This window comes from Hyalella azteca, unplaced genomic scaffold (assembly GCF_000764305.2).
Source record: "Hyalella azteca isolate HAZT.00-mixed unplaced genomic scaffold, Hazt_2.0.2 contig8077, whole genome shotgun sequence".
Classification (NCBI taxonomy): Eukaryota; Metazoa; Arthropoda; class Malacostraca; order Amphipoda; family Hyalellidae; genus Hyalella; species Hyalella azteca.
This window is the reverse complement of record NW_025938181.1, coordinates 563,146-581,378: the sequence shown is the minus strand read 5'-3', so window position 1 is coordinate 581,378 and position 18,233 is coordinate 563,146. Positions and strand designations below refer to the sequence as shown.

General features: G+C 41.1%; 2 protein-coding genes across 2 annotated transcripts; one reads left to right on the top strand and one right to left on the bottom strand.

Moving 5' to 3' along the window:
• Positions 1-6,808: 6,808 nt before the first annotated feature.
• On the top strand, positions 6,809-7,980 carry LOC108675727 (the record flags this gene model as incomplete). The annotated part of the gene is made up of 3 exons (XM_018163752.2): positions 6,809-6,991; positions 7,205-7,416; positions 7,801-7,980. Coding segments are annotated over exons 1-3 (546 nt in total), but the record flags the coding sequence as incomplete, so codon positions are not given.
• A 3,797-nt stretch (positions 7,981-11,777) lies between these two features.
• On the bottom strand, positions 11,778-17,723 carry LOC108675733 (glycoprotein 3-alpha-L-fucosyltransferase A). Its single transcript, XM_018163758.2, has 3 exons — positions 16,864-17,723; positions 13,948-14,090; positions 11,778-12,533 (listed from the first exon to the last, which is right to left on the bottom strand). Exons 1-3 carry the CDS (start codon positions 17,620-17,622, stop codon positions 12,329-12,331), a joined length of 1,107 nt encoding a protein of 368 aa, XP_018019247.2. The 5' UTR covers positions 17,623-17,723; the 3' UTR covers positions 11,778-12,328.
• Between the last annotated feature and the right edge of the window lie 510 nt (positions 17,724-18,233).

Genomic DNA, 18,233 nt, shown 5'->3' with positions numbered 1-18,233 from the left:
TCATAATTAAACATGATATAATTCAACATGATTATTATAAGTAACCATTATATAAGTCAACAGCCTAGCAACTTCAACGATGGTAAACTCGAGTTAAAGAAAAGCGCCACTGCAGAAAAAGTCATAGCAGGAGCCGGCGTGACGTCACGCCCCCGGCAGCTCGGGTCGCTGATGAACTTCTCGCGCCTCACCAAGGACAGGATTTTCGTTGGGGCCTCGGACCTCACGAAGGGGGCGAGGGGGCGATGCGGTGAGGGGGGGCGGGGTAAAGCCAAATCGATTTTTCTTGAAGTTACCTATAGAAAAATGAACAACACCAACGTTTTCGAAAAGAACTGCATGAAAAAAGAAAACGAAGCTTTTTATGGGCATGACGGGTGGATAGCTAGAGGTCAGCATAGCCCAAGTCCAGAGTGCGATTCATAAACCTTCCCGAGCGTAACGCAGCCGGGCATGTTCAAAGCTTTTGACACAAAGCGCCCACCACAACAGCGCCGTTCAGTCTCAGGCCGCACCGCATACAGGCCGGAGCACAACTGGCCGGAGCGCAACAGGCCCTACCACAACAGCTACTCCTAACGTAACTTAACCTAACCTAACCTGCGCCGCCTGTTGCGGTAGGGCCTGTTGCGCTCCGGCCAGTTGGGCTCCGGCGCTGTGAAGCAGTGGCTGTGTTGTGCACAGCGGATTTACTGTTAGCCGGAGTTACCCACAGCTCATTGATCTGAGGCTAGGTGTAGATATTGCATGCTGATGGTTGGCGTTAGGCCCAGGGCCTGTTTACGAGTCAATTTTGTTACCCACGGCTGCGCTCCCGGTATGACTATCTTAAAAAGAACGAATCTGACTTTGTGTAGTGAAGAGGTGGGGCTACTCACCGTGTGAGATTGATGGGGCAGGGATTGGGGAGCGGAGGTGAGTGGGTTGAGGTGTGAGAGTGATGGGGAGGGATGCATGGACTTGACCAAGGATGTGCGGGGGTTGAGTGGGTTTGCCACTCACCAATGTTGCCACGGTTTACTTCTCGCAGAATATCCGAAAGCACCTTTAGCACAGCGGTTTCCATCGAGTGGAGGTGACGGCATGCCGACTTTAGGTGAGGCACAGGTGTGAGCCACACATGTGAGTGGTACAACGTTGCGACGATTGGAAACTGGAGTTTCACGCACAACGCAGATGGATTTTTTTCTCATTTATTTTCTGAACATCGCAAGGTGCAGACGTTAGTAGCTGACAGCAGGTTATATCCACTGCTATCGCATTTGATGCTGGTAGTCAGAGTGGAGAGAAGTCTGAGAGTGAGGTATTTGTGACCACATTGTGAAATCCTTTTTCTTTCCTTAGCTCGGCCAGTTTCTAATCTTGAGCCTGTAGTCTTTGTAATATGATATCCGGGCCAGCTCTCTTTCTGGGCCAATGGGCGGCTTTCATGTGGCCGAGTAATGACCAGCGGTCGGCCCGAATTAATTGGCTCCTGCCAACCAGTGGCCACCTATCATTCCTCGCCTCTCATTGGGTTGCACTTCACCGTGTCACCCATCGTGGACTGACAGGTGTAGAATTTACGTCTGGTCCCCCTCATACCTTCAACAACGCTCTCACTTGTGCAGTTAGTATACGGGATTTTCACTCCATTTATAGATAATGCTCATATTTAACTAGTTTTCGATGAAAAATATCAAAATGGAGGTTAATCCAGATATGTATTTAATACCGATCAATAGGGAATAATAAGAACTAAGTATTTAGGTCTCAAAAATTTAGGTAAGTCGTATGTAAAATGAACAGCGATGTGTAAAATATTCCTCCATTATAACTGACGTTGTACAAAGTTTACATATTTTATGTTACTGTAGAAAAATTGTAAATAAATACCTGAATGAGCAGGAAAAATTAAGATTGATATTTCATTTACGAGCGGAATTATTATGACTCATTCTATTGATAAAATCCCATAGGGCAGTAGCTGAGCCAGCCTGGGAGTTCGCGGTTCTTAACCAGAGCCTTAAGGCTCTGATTGAGAACCACGAGTCTTCAGGCAGACTCGGCTATTACCCTATGGGATTCTATTACTACGTTGATTCAATTCTTTACAATGTCTCCAAAGTTACAAAAGTTATGTAAATTTTGTAGAACATCAGTTACGACAAAGGAAAATATTGTATATCGATGTTCATTCCATGTATATGCGATTTACCTAAATTTGTGAGACATAGGGATGTAGTACTATTTATTCTTTATAGATCGATATTGAATACGTACATTTTGAATCAAACTCCGTTTTGTAGATATTTTCAACAAAAACTAGTTTTATATGAGCATCCTCTAATATTGAGTGAAAATCCCGTATACTTACTGCTGAAAAGCCGGCGTTGTGGAGGGCATGAGGGAAACGGCCGGCGTAAATTACTCATCTGTCAGTCCACGACGGTTGGTGCGGTGATCGGAAACTCAATGAGGGGCGAGTAATAAATACGTGGCCAGTGGTCGGCTTAGACCAATTAGTTTTAACCGACCGCTATCCATTCCTCGACCACCTGAAAGCCGCCCGTTACCGCAAAAAGCGTGCTGATTAGGATATCATATAACAAAGGCTACAAGCTCGAGGGTAGCGACTGACCGAGTTTAGGACCTATCGAGAATTTCACACGATGGTTGCGAATTACTCGCTCTCATATTTTGCCGCATTTTGTCTACCAGCCTTAACAGTTCTGATCAAGGTGTTGTGTAAGGTATAAGGGGAAACAGATATCGTGAATTTATCAACTGTCATGTCCGAGGGTACTTGTGGTTAGGCCCACTTAACGAAAAGCGGACAAAAATCAATGGCCAGCGTTCGGCTGGCGCTAATTAATTCTAGCCAACCACTAGCCAATCATCGGCCACCTGAAAACCTAACTTCGCATGAAAATGCGTACCGGCTCAAATATCACCAAACTTCTCGAGACTTCATGCTGGAGAGTAGCAACTTTACGACTTGAGAAGTAAAAACTGATATTACGCAGTAGTCTGCGAGGCAAGCTGCGGAGTTCGGGCGGGCTTGACTACATGTCTTTAATAGTCTTTAAGTTTTTCAAGAGTTTACCGATTCAAGCATGAACTGATTAAATCGGTAACGAGTCTCAAATCAAGTCTTAGGTGAAAGGGACGTACATAATTGAAAGTAAATTAATATTCTATTTTAAATCAACCAATCTATCAAGAAACATCGCCGAGAACGGCTATGGCCAATCAGCAAAAATATAATCATTTAAGGTTAAACTTTATTTATGTGAACTTTTAATTAAAAGGATAACAGTTTCCTCTTCAGGTAGCTTCATAAAAAATAATTAAATTTAATTGGTCTCAGAGTGGCAGTGCATTTTAGGCGGTGGTCCAATGGAAGAAATTGTGGTAAATTTCTGATGGCTCATCAATGGTTAAAAAAGAGTGACGTTGACATGGCATAAAGATGACAAAGAAACAAAATCCCTGGTACGGCAAGAGCGAGTAGGGCTTCTGAAAGGATCAAACAACTTAGTTAGGTCGCAATCGCACGACAATATGACCTTTTTCTAAGGTTCTGATATTGCAGAACTGCGAACATTATGCAATTAACAAACCTGAGATTTTAATGCCCAGTGTGGATACTTTTCGGAATAAATAAATTAACTCGATGGTTAGAAGGAAATCAGTTAAAGGAGTAAGAAATTTGACTAGGAAATATGGAATGAACAGGAAGAGTTTCATCTGTGTGTGAAATCAGATGAACGACTTATAATTTGAATCACACAACCCGTAGCAGCAAAAGTTGAGAAGCCTGATTGGATGCACCACCTTTATTTCTGAATATAGCTTTGATATAAAATGTAATTTGATTTAAATGCAGTAGATGGAATATTATTTAATGAATTTGAATTGATACTTAGATAGTCTAGTCGGATCAGCCGAATTTCAATTTGATATATTGTATAACTTAATTCTAATTAATGTACGTGTTTTTATTCGAACTTACACATTGTAATCTTTTACATAAGTTCAACTTCACACATGAGTAAAATAAGCTTTGAGTTAATGCAACCAAAATGAACGAAATTTGTACGCAGAATTCACGCAAAATGATAAAGAAGCAGACTTATAGGTAGATTTATTGAGATGACTAATAACTGATGTATTTGGCGCTGATGGGGGTACTGATTCAAATATGGCACCGAAGAAAGTGCAGATGGGAGGCTGATGATGAGGCTGATGGGAGCGATCACAATCTGAAATGCTTAAAATGAATGCTACTGCGCTTGTGCGCCCCTGTGCTTAACCCTCTACCGCCGTAGTTCACTCTCCGGGAACATAACTTTAAAGTTAACCCTCTACCGCTGTATGTCACTCTCCGGGAACATAACTTTAAAGTTAACCCTCTACCGCCGTACGTGTCACTCTCAGGGAACATAACTTTAAAGTTAACCTTCTACCGCCGTATGTCACTCTCCGGGAACATAACTTTCAACTTAAATTATACGTAAACTATTGAGTGTAGCAACCTGAGGACGTTTGCACGCAACAGAGAACATTTTAAAGTTGTACGTGGCGGCAACCATCAGTGCAAGTCATTTTGCGCTCACTAGAACGTATCCTTTTTGGGATGTAGGCGCGTGACAATATTGCTCCGGTTACTCCATTTAGGCGATTGAGGGTTAAGGGTTAAATGACATTCACTAGACATTTTTTGAAGAATATCAAGGTTTTTAATTAATTACATGTTGAACATTTCAGGAGTGATAATTTGGAAACACACTTCATGATTCTAGCAACATAAATTCCAAATATTAATGGGCTGAGGCAGCATATAAAATTTTCTCAGTTGAAAGACTTTATTACGCATAAACATCATTTCGGCATGACAAATAACATACGTATATTGCGATTTATTTTGGTTCGTTTAAAAAACCAGGGGTATTTAAGACATTACCCTAACGAAATTTAGAAGCGGGTCCGACTCTGAAATAAGTAACGCCCAGGAAATAAGGAGCACGTAGATCAGCTTCTCTTTGTCCGCTTTTTGGTCCACTTTCCGACCCCAAGTCAGACAGCTACGAGATTCTGGTCCTTACTCTGGCGGCCACTGAGTCAGAGCTAGTCCCCGTGTCCGGAGAAGCTCCAGCCGAGCCTGAGAATGTGATAAAAATATAACTCAGTACTCACTGCAGTGAGTGCCAGAGAGCGCATTTTCTCGTCGACGAAAACGTGAAGTCACGGACGGACAGATGGATGGACATGGCTAGCGCAATAGTGCATTTTTTCATGAAAAATGCGTTAAAAATACCACTCAAATACTACCATTCGCCGCAATGAGAGGAAGGGAGGGGGCAATGAAATATTTCCGTACTTTCAATGCCTGTTCATCTCAACCTTCGCATTCATTCAAATAGATGGAATAAACCACCATTAAGGTATACCGTATTTAAAACTTTCATCTTACCGGTAAATTGTCGAGGCTTAGAACGCTCATATAGTATATTTTTGACATACAATTTCACTGCATAATTCTCGTAGACTGTAATATTGCAAATTGCGTTTCATTCTCTGAAGCATTACATTACGGACAACTTTAGGTTTGACTGCAACGTCTTGGCATAATCAGAGTGTTTATTTCTCCATATTCAGAGCTCAGGTTTATATTATTTCGCTGTTTGAGTTACTTCAATGAGAGTCTGTTTGCAATGAAGAATAGTATTGCATGATTGGCCGTGACAATCAAATTTAGACGGCCAGTGAATTTTTTCTATTGAAGGCTCCTCAGATTCCTCTTCATTTGCCTCAATTTCGGCCGAGAGGCGTTGTGCGTTGTGAGCCACCATAACCACACCGGCGGTATCTAATATATTTTTCTAAGCTGATATTTCTTCCATAAATTACGTTTTGATTTGACAAAAAATATAACTCAGTACTCGCTGCAGTGAGTGACAGAAAGCGCATTTTCTCGTCGACGAAAACTTGAGGTCACGGACGGACGGACGGACAGACGGACAGACAGACGGTCATGGCGAGCACAATAGTGCATTCTTTCCATAAATGAGAAAATGTGCTAAAAAGAACTAGAGTAGTCAATGTATTCGCTTGTTTTCTTGTATATGCTCACGGCAGGAAATAAGGTGGTATCCAATTTCCGTAACTACATTTGTAGTCATTTTTTTACGAAAACATTTTGCTCAATATAATTTGGACAAAAAAAGCGCACCCCAAATATCCATTACAGTGATAATCCATTAAATAGTTACAATGAAATTAAATTAAATGTTAATTAAATTAAAGATTTTCTTTCTATGTGAATGCATTGGAGTAAATAATAACATACAATAATAACCTACCAGCAACAAGTCACAACATTTCACCATTCATTAGCACGTCTGTTCAGCATGGCACTACGTACAACTTGATCCCGGCGTGTGAAATAAAGCAAATGAATAGATTAATTTTTCCTCTTTTTAGCGCATTTTCTCATGTCCGTCCGTCTGTCTGTCCGTCGCCATGTCCGTCCGTCTGTCTGTCCTTCCGTCCGTCTGTCTGTCCGTCCGTGACTTCACGTTTTCGTGGACGAGAAAATGTGCTCTCTGTCACTCACTGCAGTGAGTACTGAGTTATATTTTTTACTACATGCAGTAATATGACAGATTTGCAAAACATTCGCATTCAACTGTGACTGTTGAAACTGTGGAAATCGATAAAACTCAATTAAATTGCAATCCCACTTACAAACTGTGAAGTCTGTTATTGTTAATAAACATGTAACATAGTTTAATTTCCAGTTTCAATAACAGTTTTTATATTACAGACGAATTTCCAAAAAAATTCTAAACAGATATGAAAACACATCAGTGGATCTTCTCAGGAAGAATGCAGCTAATGGCGATGAAATATTCTCGCAAAGCTCTTCTGCTAGCCTTTACCGGGTGCCTCTTCCTAATAATTGTGACTCGTGCATTCACAAATAAAGAGACCGTTGATGATATTGAAAGTAAGCCCTCATTTAGTAGTTCTTTCAATATTTTCAAAATTTAGTTCCCACATTTATTAGTGCAAAATAAATGTTTGAAAATTCCACTTTTTTTGCGAACATAAATTTTTGAAAAAAGTATAAAACTTATTTATTAAGACTATTTACATGAAATTATGTTCCTGAATTTATATTTATCCGGAGATTTTAACCTACTTTTGACGCTGAACTCAGCTGAAGGTACCTTGAGACCAGCGATGGAGGACTTGTTCCTGCATCCTGACCTCGTGGGGAAGGACATGCACGACGAAGCCGTCATCAAGGCAGCCCAGGGAGCCCTCATCGCCCCCCCACATGATGTTCCTTACCATCTTGACAACCCCAGCCAGAGGTTCTTTTCCCAGCATGGCCAAGATATTTATTTGAAAGAAGTTTTCAAAGATACGGTAAGTGATCCCAGTACTAAAGTTGCGTTGCGTTCTGCGCGCTTGAGCAAATATAATTTAACTTGTTGTTGCCGAGCTGTTGCTAATGAAAATCAGAATATTTTTTATGATAAAAGTCAATATAAGACAGGGTGGCACAGTGATTAAAGTTCATAGTACCAGATTTGGCGCAGAGAGGTGCGGGTTCGATCCCAGCTCTGTGCGACAGTTTCTGGTCAAAACCGGCAAGGAGGCCGGGCGGTTAAGCCATGCAAAAATTGCAGAAGTGAGTTGCGAGTTCGAGCCCGCAACAAGCTGTGGATGTTCTGCGATGTTAAAAATCGGTGACAGGCCTTCGGCCTAATAAACGCTGAATCCGCTTTTTACATAATGTAATCAAAGCAGAGAGGAGGCTTCTTCTTCGAAGTAGGCGCCTTCACTGGGGAGACTTATTCGAACACGTTGCTTCTGGAACGGGAGCTCGGCTGGACGGGGGTTCTGATGGAGCCGACACCCAACAGCTACCGCGCCCTCAAGAGCAAGAACAGAAGAGCGCACATCATGCGGGCGTGCATCGCCCCTGACACTTTTCTTTCTCAGTGTGGGAAAAATAAATTCGAATGAAAACACACTCACCGATGCCGAGAAGACACAAAATTCTGTGAGAGTTCCGTGCTATCCCTTCTACAGCGTCCTGGCGGCGCTGGGCAACCCTGTGGTGGACTACATGTCCCTAGATGTCGAGGGCGTCGAAATGAATGTAACATTAAGTAAAAATTCTTTCATTCTGAAAACAAAGGTGCGATTATTGATGTGAATTTGTGATGATAGTAGTGACCATTACAATTTTTATATAAGAGTTTATTTGCGGCAGGTGCTGAGGAGCATCCCTTGGAATGACGTGAAGATCAGAGTTATCACCATCGAGATCATCTGGGCTTCTGAAGGTCCTGAAGGCATCAAAAAGTTCATGGAAGCCAGAGGCTTCGAGTTCATTAGTCAACTTGATTTCGACTATCTTTTCTTCAACAAAAAACTCAGTGATGGCTTGAACAGGGAATTCAAAGTGTGAAGGCTGCAGAAAGTTTGTTAGAATTAGAAACAGTCAACTCGCGTACTCGTGAATGCAAATCCTATACAGGGTGTCCCAAAAAAACGACACTCAACTTTGAATGGCTGTAACTCAAAAAGTAATAGAGTTAAAAATTTTTGAAAGGTCAGGATTTGTTCACTATGTTTTTCTGCATCTCTCCACCAAAAATCAGACAGATCGATATAGCTATAAGCGTTTGATAGAACTTTCAGTGACGTGTGCTAAAATCGTGCTTGCGCAAAGTTTTAGTAAGATCATTTGCATAATCATTACGTTGTCTTGACATGTTTTCTTTTTGCTGCCTTATTTTTTGTATCATTGGCGAGACAAAAACGTGGCAATCTTAGGTGAGAGACAATCATGACAATCTTTGGTGAGACACAATCCTGGCAATCTTTGGTGAGAGACAATCATGACAATCTTTGGTGAGAGACAATCATGACAATCTTTGGTGAGACACAATCATGGCAATCTTTGGTGAGAGACAATCATGACAATCTTTGGTGAGACTCAATCATGGCAATCTTTGGTGAAAGGTAATCTTTGGTGAGAGGCAATTTTGGTGAGAAGCAATCTTTGGTGAGAGGCAATCTTTGGTTTTGGAATTCCCTCTCACCAAAGACTGCCATGATTGTCTCTCACCAAAGATTGCCATGATTGGTTCTCACAAATGATACTGTAAGTTTATTGCACGTTTTAATAGTTAGACCGTTCCAAATTTACATTGAATTCAATAAGATTTTAATCCTTAATTCCGTTTTGTTCTTTCTTACGATTGCCGTCGAGATGACGGCAACCCTAACCTAAACTAACCTAACCTAAACAAAAACGTACTTTTACCTCACCAACTTTCAGAATATCTGCGGCGTTGCAGAAGAGGGAGGTGCTCGTAAGCCACATACAGGCCGCACTACAAGGTGCGCGTGATTGGGACGGAGGAAGAAAGTTGCGGTTTGATGCTGCTGCATCTCTTTCGGGTGTCGGTTCATTATCTCTTAGTTCTACCGTCTCTACTGCTGGTGTAATTTTTTGTACATCACCTGCTGGATCCACCGGTGGTCCACGTAGTTCTGCCTTCAAACCATCCAGCGTTTCCATTGCCGATATTGAGGGAGCTGGCGCTGCAGCCATAACTTACGATGAAGTCGAACTGCCTTAGTCCATATGCAAGTAACTCTAAAATTTTTGATTTGTTAAATGATTCCAGTGACAGCTAGGCAATGTCTCGTTCTTTAAGGGTGTGATTATGATTACCTGTTCTGCAGTTACGTTATATCATGGTAGCAAAATCGGTGGGATCTGCTTGTAGCCAATAAATCTAGCGTCTCTCCTTGATTAACGCTTAGCATTTGATCCGAAATTAATGTCGTGCCAGATTGAGTCACCTCATTGGCTGAGGTAGACTAAATTGAACCTAGGTATAAATTGAAATGAATTCTCTTTACGGTGCACTACTTCTTCAACTGTCGGCAATAAAGTAGTAACAAATTCACTGTCGTTTAATTAACACGGTAATTTTAATCAACGGGTGCCTTTGATAGAATCGCAAGATATTTCAATTGAATATATGAAAAATCGACAGATGTTATTACTTTAATGTGGAGAGTGCCAAGTATACAATACGTATAATTTTTCATCTTGGAAATATTTTTTGTAAACGGTTGAAAATCATTCTTGACTCGTGACGATTGTGCGCGTAAGTAATTTATTGGATTCCGTATAGATACATGATTATTCGTCATCGATTATACCAGATTCTACGTAGATTACTGGAAAATTCAGCTTTTATTAAAGCAGATTTGGAATCGATCACTGAAAAATCGGCATCGATTGCTGCGCAATAGGCATCGACTACTGTTGATTCGACATTGTTCGATGCTCAATAAATTATCGTGTGCAGAAACTTCGCTATTCTCCACTGAATCAAGAAAGAAAGCACCTCTTCAATCGGTGTTCCGTTGCCCATTCCTCTCCGTTGCTTGCCCACTCTTCTCCGTTGCCCACTCCAAATGGAGTTTTACCCATGCCGATCGAGTGAGAATCCTCATTAATATTCTTAAATCAAACCACATCAATCTTCGTCGATCGATGTAGACCTGTTTGACTGGGAGGCGCTGTTGGCATTGTGTCAATGGGATCACCATCATATACCGTCACTAAGGTAACGTTTTCGGTAAGACCAGTACTGTGGGCTGACGAGGAATATTCATCGCCGCTGCCTTTTTCCGCAACTCAGAGAAAAAGCAGGATTCTACTCTCACATGGACTAGATAATTATTCTTCGTTCGATTCAGGCGTAGAGGATACTCATCAAGCACCGCAACAGCGGCCAATCTTCCTTTATTTCGTCGGAACTCGTTAGAGGTGGTACGCGTACTGCTAGCCTCCACTCTCGGTTAAGCCATAGCTTATGATATGCGTAGTGTCAGTGATACTATGCGTCAGTATTGAATGTAAATTAACTCATGGATAGATTATTGTTATGTTGTTGCTATTATTAACCGGTGCACCAGGTTCTCTAATCTGTTCAAAGCTGATTTATCTTTGTTCCTCACTTCATGCTTGCCATTCGAATGAGAATCCATTACAGATTGGTAATTGTTAACTCCTAATGCTTCTTGCTACAGATCTCCCTGACAGACCACCAGGGGACTACTCGAACACGAGTAACACGTACTACCTCTTCATCCTCCTACATGCGCTATTAGCTCCTTAATTCAGTCTTTTTTTTACTTGCAGCCCGGTGAACCTTCCCTGTCAAAATTAGAAACAGGCCAGGAGCCGGGCCAGCGCCGATCCAAGAGTATGATGACTGCTGATGAGCAGGAATGACCGCTTATTAAGGTTGTAGTCAGAGTGCAGCGAAGTCTGAGGGCAAGGTATTCGCGACCGTCGTGTGAAATCCTAGATCTGCCCGAAGCTCGGCCATAAGGTGGCGCCGCAGCGGGGCCTATGACCTCTACCTCCGGAACGCTTACCAAGAGTATAGTACAGAGGACGGAGCTGTAGAGTACTAAGGATAGCAGTATATATTACTAGGAACAGCTGTGTTCAGAATATGTAGCAGCAGTATGCGGTACTGAGAGCAGCCGGTTGCAGTACTGGAAGCAGCAATGTAGAGTACATGAGAAGAGCCGTGTACAGCTAAGAGTGGCGAACCATCTTAATAGAGAGACATACCTGAATATATCTTACGGAACGTAAATCTTTGTAACTTTATGAAACTGCGATGGATTAATTGGGACTTTGCGGTGATCGAGAACAACGGGAAAGGTCACGGTTATTTTTATTCTCACTCAATTTTAGCATTGGTCATTAATACATTAATATATGCTGTCACGCACTAATCATTGAGATGAGGTCATTCAAAGGCAATAAAGCAAAAAGTTGATAGTTCTTCGAGCAGTTCACTCCCAGACTTAGATCTATGGTGAGTGAAGACAAGCGGTGGAGCCTATAATCGAGAGGTCCAGGCCTCAGGAAAAAAGACGACGACTACATAGGAACCGATATTGTCATGGGAATAGCTGCATTTCTCAATCTTCATGTAATGTAAATTAAAAATGAATATCTAAACATAAAACTTTGCAAGCGTAACACATATATATGCGTGTTAAGCGAAAACAAAACTGGTCTTGATTTAGGATACTCGTTCAACTGAACAATCCCAACCTAAATGTGTCACAGAGGAAGAGTGACACTCTCCAACCACCAAGCCACCTGTCGCACGGCTATCACCTGCGAATAACACTGGACTATCGCAGGATGACCAGTGTCATCCGCATCCACTATAAATAACGCAACATGGAAATTGCGCAGATTGTACGAATTTTCGTTCTTCTAAGTATCGTGACACTGCCGTTTGTGGTCGAAATAATTCTCCAAGTCTGCTCGTTGGTTGGTCTTGTTGTTGTAGTTGAGAGCCTCACAGAGCCTGCACAGCTGGCGCGTCGGCGCCCCCGAGTAGCCATGCTCGTTGAATACGCGGTACCGTTTCCTCCAATCGTGGTACTTGTTATACTCTGCAGGATGGTCTAGGAGGTACCTGAAATTAACATTAAACATATCACAATAATTTAATCTGATAAAAGACAATCAGAAGATATGCCCTATGAATAATTAACTCAGACCAAACAAATTAGGGAGTTCAATCATGAGACTGAAAGGAGTGGCTTATCCGATTGTTGTTGTAACACTGACGGATGAGCTGGTTTCCAAAAATGTTCTATGAGCCATGCCGTTTTTTTTGTACCATTTTCTTTGCTTTAAATTTCTTGTGAATGTTTAATTCAAGCATTTAAATGATCTGAGTACACAAATAAACATCATACGAGTTTTAGAGATAAAGAGAAGATAAGACGGATCGATTTTAGATTATACGGAGTGATGTAAAGAGATCTACCGCATTTCTCGGTCACTGCGAGTGGTGTTAAGAGGCAGAGATCAGTGTTAAGTCTCATTTTGTCGCTTAGCCTCTATCGTTTTCAGAACGTGAAATCGGTGAACAGCGTGCCTTTTTCCTCCAAGCTTATCATGAGAATAATCGTTCAGTGATAACGACATAAGGAGCTAAACGCAAACGTTTCATGCTTCGTCGAAATATTTTTATGCTATAGAATGTAAGAAAATTAACAGTAAGAGAATCCATTCGTAAGCATGCTAGCTATGGCGCTATGGACATCAGGACGGAGTTTGAAAATTATTGTGCATGCCGATTTTAAACGGCCTTCTTACAACTTAACGTTGGTTCAAAAATTTAGAGTGAAAGCCATGCAAATCGTAAAGTCATAAATCCTGAAATTATTTGACAAGTTCGATCCCGCTGCAGTAGGCATTCTGAGTAGTGATGGGGATCACTTTCATGTCAGTGGAGCCTCGGTCACATTCAGTGTTTAATCCGTCCTCCGCGTTTGATCTTTCCACGTGAAGACGTGGGGTGGCCTACACGCTCACGAAATTTACCCATTTCCCTGAAGGGATGATTTTAAATATCGCTCTCGATCTCTCAAGGATTTGATGGAAAGGATTAAAAAGGAATTCAGCGGGAGATGACACTAAGTAGAGAATGTGTTGCCAACTACGGCCGCCATTTGCATAATTTGGTTCATAACTTATTGTAACGAAACCAATTCTTTTATACTTTTCCAATATATGTGCATTATCTTTGGATAAATTAAATTATTTTACATATATAAAATTTGGGAGATCGTTATGTTTCAGAAAGTAAAGAAGGTGCGACCATGTAACAGCTTACTTTAATCACATTGTGCATGATTGATTCACGTTTTATTGTATGTAAGTAAATGTTTACTATTTCACGGCTGAAGAAATTTATGTTATATTCATACAATTGTACTAAAAAATATATAATTTTGTATATTGAAAGACTTTACGAATGCCGCCAGATTGAAAGCCCCTGAAGAAAATTTTAAAAGCATTAGCAAATACATTAAACTTACTTGATATATTGCGTCAGTTCTTCAGGGCCCTTGAAGTCATCGATGTGAATAAAAGAGTTCGGGGGCAGGAGCTTCTGATAACTGTGCTTAGGCGCCCCCATCACCACAGGTACAGCAGATTTGTTCAATGCGTTCCACCAGGCCTGCCATTTAAATGAATGCGACTGTATTCATTAAATCAATAAAAAAAGAAGTTTGACTCCAAAGTCAGATAAGATTTGTGGGCGTGAACGAATTGATGACATGAACTGCCCAGCCGGAATTCTGGTTAAATTTTGGGTCGACCCACAGTTTATTGACTCGCCTCTGAGGTGAATCTGGCGTTAATGTAATGTTAATGTATGTTATGTTACTTTGTCTGTCAAGGTGTTGAAGAAATTCCTTTTCACAAATGAATTAAGACAGTTTCAGTAGCACGCAATAAGCATGACTCATGCGATCGGCACGAGCGTCATGGCTGGCTTTCTTTCCAAGTACCTCACAAGTCACAACTGTTCGAAGAAATTTTATTCGTTGATCCAAAAGACATCGATGACAAAACTTAGTCCGTGTTTTACGGTTATTACTTCACCTAGATTCTTTCTTGTGTTTGGTGCACAAAATTTGTTGCTAGACACGTAATATGTTCAACTGGGGTAGGTAATGCTAGACTGCTATAGTGGCATTGCTCATTTCCAACAACGCACGAAAATTCGGTAATCCACCTTACGGTTAGGAACTCAGACTACCTTCTCATATCTTTGCGTTTTCGAGCATAGTAAATTTATTATTGTCAACTGGAAACTCGTGTGAGAGTGACATTACCTTCCGTATGAAGCAACTGGCTATTATTGAGACTAATCGATTTTCTCCAGAGGCAACTCGAATTCGAAAATTAAATGACGCAGACCGCGGTAGACGTCAGTTAAAGTTATAGTCTTTAGTTAAATTATTGAGTTGAATTAATGAAGAAAGCAGCGCGATTCATGTACACCAATTTTTCTGGGATTTTACGATGTAGGGATCTTAGCTTAATATTCAGGAGTACTTCGGGAAACAGAGGGAGAATAAGAACATTAGTAACCAATGTGTGGAACGTAGGATAAGTTAAGGTGTTGACCATCTTGTAGCAGCGTACGAATTCAGAGCAGACTTGTTGTGGGACAAACGCTGTAACTACTTAGTGAATTCAGACAACTGCAGAGGGAGAAGTCAACCTGGATGGAAGACCAGAAGAGGCTGGTAGATCTAGAAGATTCACCTTTGTGCATATCGAAATCTACTACTGTGTTGTGAAGAACATCTACTGTGCTGTGCCCTAGCATATGAATGAAGAAACCGATCTGTGCCCTGTAACTATGCGCATATGTTCACGTTAACTTTGTTCAATGTTCTTAATTTAAGTGTTCACTTTCCATTAAAATTAAAGTAATTCTGTTAATTGGGAGATCTTTATTGAACCTCGGCACGAAAGACCATTACACACGATTCAAATATTTATTTAGAAATAATTATCTATTATGATCCCCAGTGAAATATTTATGATATTGTGAAAGAAAGAAACGAATCGGGCCTGAAAGAAAATTTTTTGCAAGCCATCAGCCACGCTACCTTCGTACATCCGCACGTACTATCTCTGCGTTCACCACACTTCTCTGAAGCTTGACAAACTGGACGAAATTATTACATCTGAGATCTTGGTAAGTTTTGCTAATACTTAAAAACTAAATTGGAACTCGACAGTATATTTATTGTTTCGATTCATGCTATTAAAGCTATAAACTTTAGTGTAGCAATGCCTATTGTCGTTTCAACTACTCGAGCAAGCTTGCAACAAGAAATTTTCCGTAGAAGCGCCCTCCATGCTTTTAACTCTTAACCTTGACTGTGTCTCGACGTAAATGTTTGTCACATATCTCTGAATAATGTAAAATGCAATATATTAATTGAATTGGCGCTGGTTAGCTCCTAACGACTCTAATTATCTATTTACCTCGTGCTGGCAGGAAGGTTCAGCCATAGCATTTCGGCAAGTTTTACACAAATTTAACACTTCCATGACATAATACTTCCACTACAAAAGTTAACTTTTTGTCTACACATTTCAGGGTTGTGAAGGTGGCAGAAGCTGCTTCCCAGTTTTGTAGTCTGCAAGACATGGCTGTGCAGTTCACATTCGCTACGATCTATAGCGGCACAGAAGTTCATCATCCTTGGACGATGGAGAGGGCGAATGTCTAGTTCTGGTGAAATGGAAGAATGCATGCTGCTGGTGACGTAGAATAATGCATGGTGCTGGTTACGTGGAAAAATGATGCCGGTGACGTGTTAAAGCCTGTTTACACTAGGGGCAACGATATGCGCGGTGAGGCGCTTAGTGCAGCACCTCACCGCGCACAACCGTTCACACTTATTTTGTACGCGGTAGCTCGAGACCGCGCGCTTCGAAGATTAGATGCCAGTTAATAAGACGTCAGTGGAGATGGATATAACCGAATTTGATCTCTGGGCTATTGTTCTCGGGTGTGTTGCTGTTAAGAAAAGACGTAGACGTCGACTTATTTGGGTGAAAAATTAGTTGCAAAGAAGAGTTGCTGTAATTGTTTGCTTACACAATTACATTTTCAAAGAATCATCAGTAGCGAATGCATCAGACTTTCAAAATTATACTAGACTTCCAGTGGACTTGTTTGACAGTATATTAAAGAAAATAATGCCACTCATCCAGAAGCAGAATGATGGAATTGAGATGGAATTCATTTGCAATGGAATTCATATGCAATGGAATTCATTTCAAGATGGAATTTCACGCAGCTTTGTGTGAATTGAACCGCAGGCGATAGCGAAGAGGCGCTAACAATTACAAAATTCCTCGTACACTCAGAATAAATTGAATCGACCGAATATGTAACATCACTTGGGAAATTAATTACTCACCTTCTCTGTTACGTATTCGTCGCAGTTTAAGCTTTCAAATGCCAAGTAGAACTTATAATCGTCCAACTTGTTACAGTTCTCGTAGTAATGGCCCTCGCACTTGAGCGTTCCACACCTGCCGTACACGTCAATCTCGATGTATTTCTGCATCTCGGCTAAATACTTGTACCGTCCATTCAAGCCACCGCAGTTCCAGCCCATCAAGGCGATATTTTTCTTCTTTAATTTATGATAATCCTCTATTTCATCTAAATACTGATCCTTTGGCAGAGGAACAGCTCGACCGTACGGCACAGGTACATTTGAGTCCATTCGGTATGTCATTGACCAGTTGAAAAACCCGCTATAATGGATGAGGTTGCGGTCATTCGTCGAAATTAAAACGTTGTAGGGACTCTCATCACCAAACCACACCCAGAGTTGTCCAGGTGCTCTACGAACTTCTGCTGGGGGACCAGCTATAAGGTGTAAATGGAATAGTACAGCGTCGGCATCCATAATATCCTTATTTTTTGTTGTAACTCGGCAGTTACTTACAGAACAACTTTCAAAAGGATCGAATTTTATTGGAGATCCAATCTTAAAAAATCGTGGTCCAAGTTCCCAAGCGAACTTATCATAGTTCCAGAGGTGGATCGTGAAATTTCTATGTTGTTCGAAGCCAATTTTTTCATTCAAGAACATTCGCCGACCGAGGACTGACAAGCGACTGATCTCGGCTGGAGTAAGGTTCCTCCAGTTGTAGTCAGCATCGCTCATTTCTCTTGCAGCATCGACTTTAAATTCCGTTGTTGCATGAAACTGAAGTTCAGGCTTATGTAGATTATCCTTCCTTTTGGCTGCTTTTTCGTCATCAATATGAGATTCTCCAAGGAGCTGTGTATTACTTCCCGATCCATTTATTGGATAATCTCCAGCCACCAAAAATACGAGCCAAATGAGGAGCGATGCCGACCCTATAAAAGTGACGGGCTGCTTGCCGGTACATGGAGGCCGCACAAGATGTCCCAAAGCCGACCTCTTCAACTTTAAAATAAACCAGCGCATTGGTTAATAGATAATCGCAAAGAACGAGAAAATTAAAGTCTATGTTTTCCAAAGCGATTTAAATTGAAATAGAATGAAATTCGTAAAGAAAATACTGTGGTGATTTTTGGAAATCTGAAAATATGATACGTAAAAACGTCAATATTTACTTGGAAGACACCAAAGCAGTACAGCTCATGGTTAATTAACCCTATCCTAGATGAAATATTCGGTGCATACATTCAATCTAATACATGTCTTACCCAGTCAAATTTTGGAGTCAGCTTTCAGACGCTTAACGGTTGCAACTCTCGCCTTAGAGGTGGATAAGGCTTCAATCGGCT

Bases quoted from the DNA above. Each gene is read 5' to 3' on its own strand.
- LOC108675733 (XM_018163758.2), bottom strand. From the start codon at position 17,622: ATGAGCGATGCTGACTACAACTGGAGGAACCTTACTCCAGCCGAGATC. The intron at 14,091-16,863 runs GTGAGTAATTAA...TTTAAATGGCAG, and splicing joins ACGAATACGTAACAGAGAAG to GCCTGGTGGAACGCATTGAA. The intron at 12,534-13,947 runs GTAAGTTTAATG...TGTTAATTTCAG, and splicing joins GAACTGACGCAATATATCAA to GTACCTCCTAGACCATCCTG.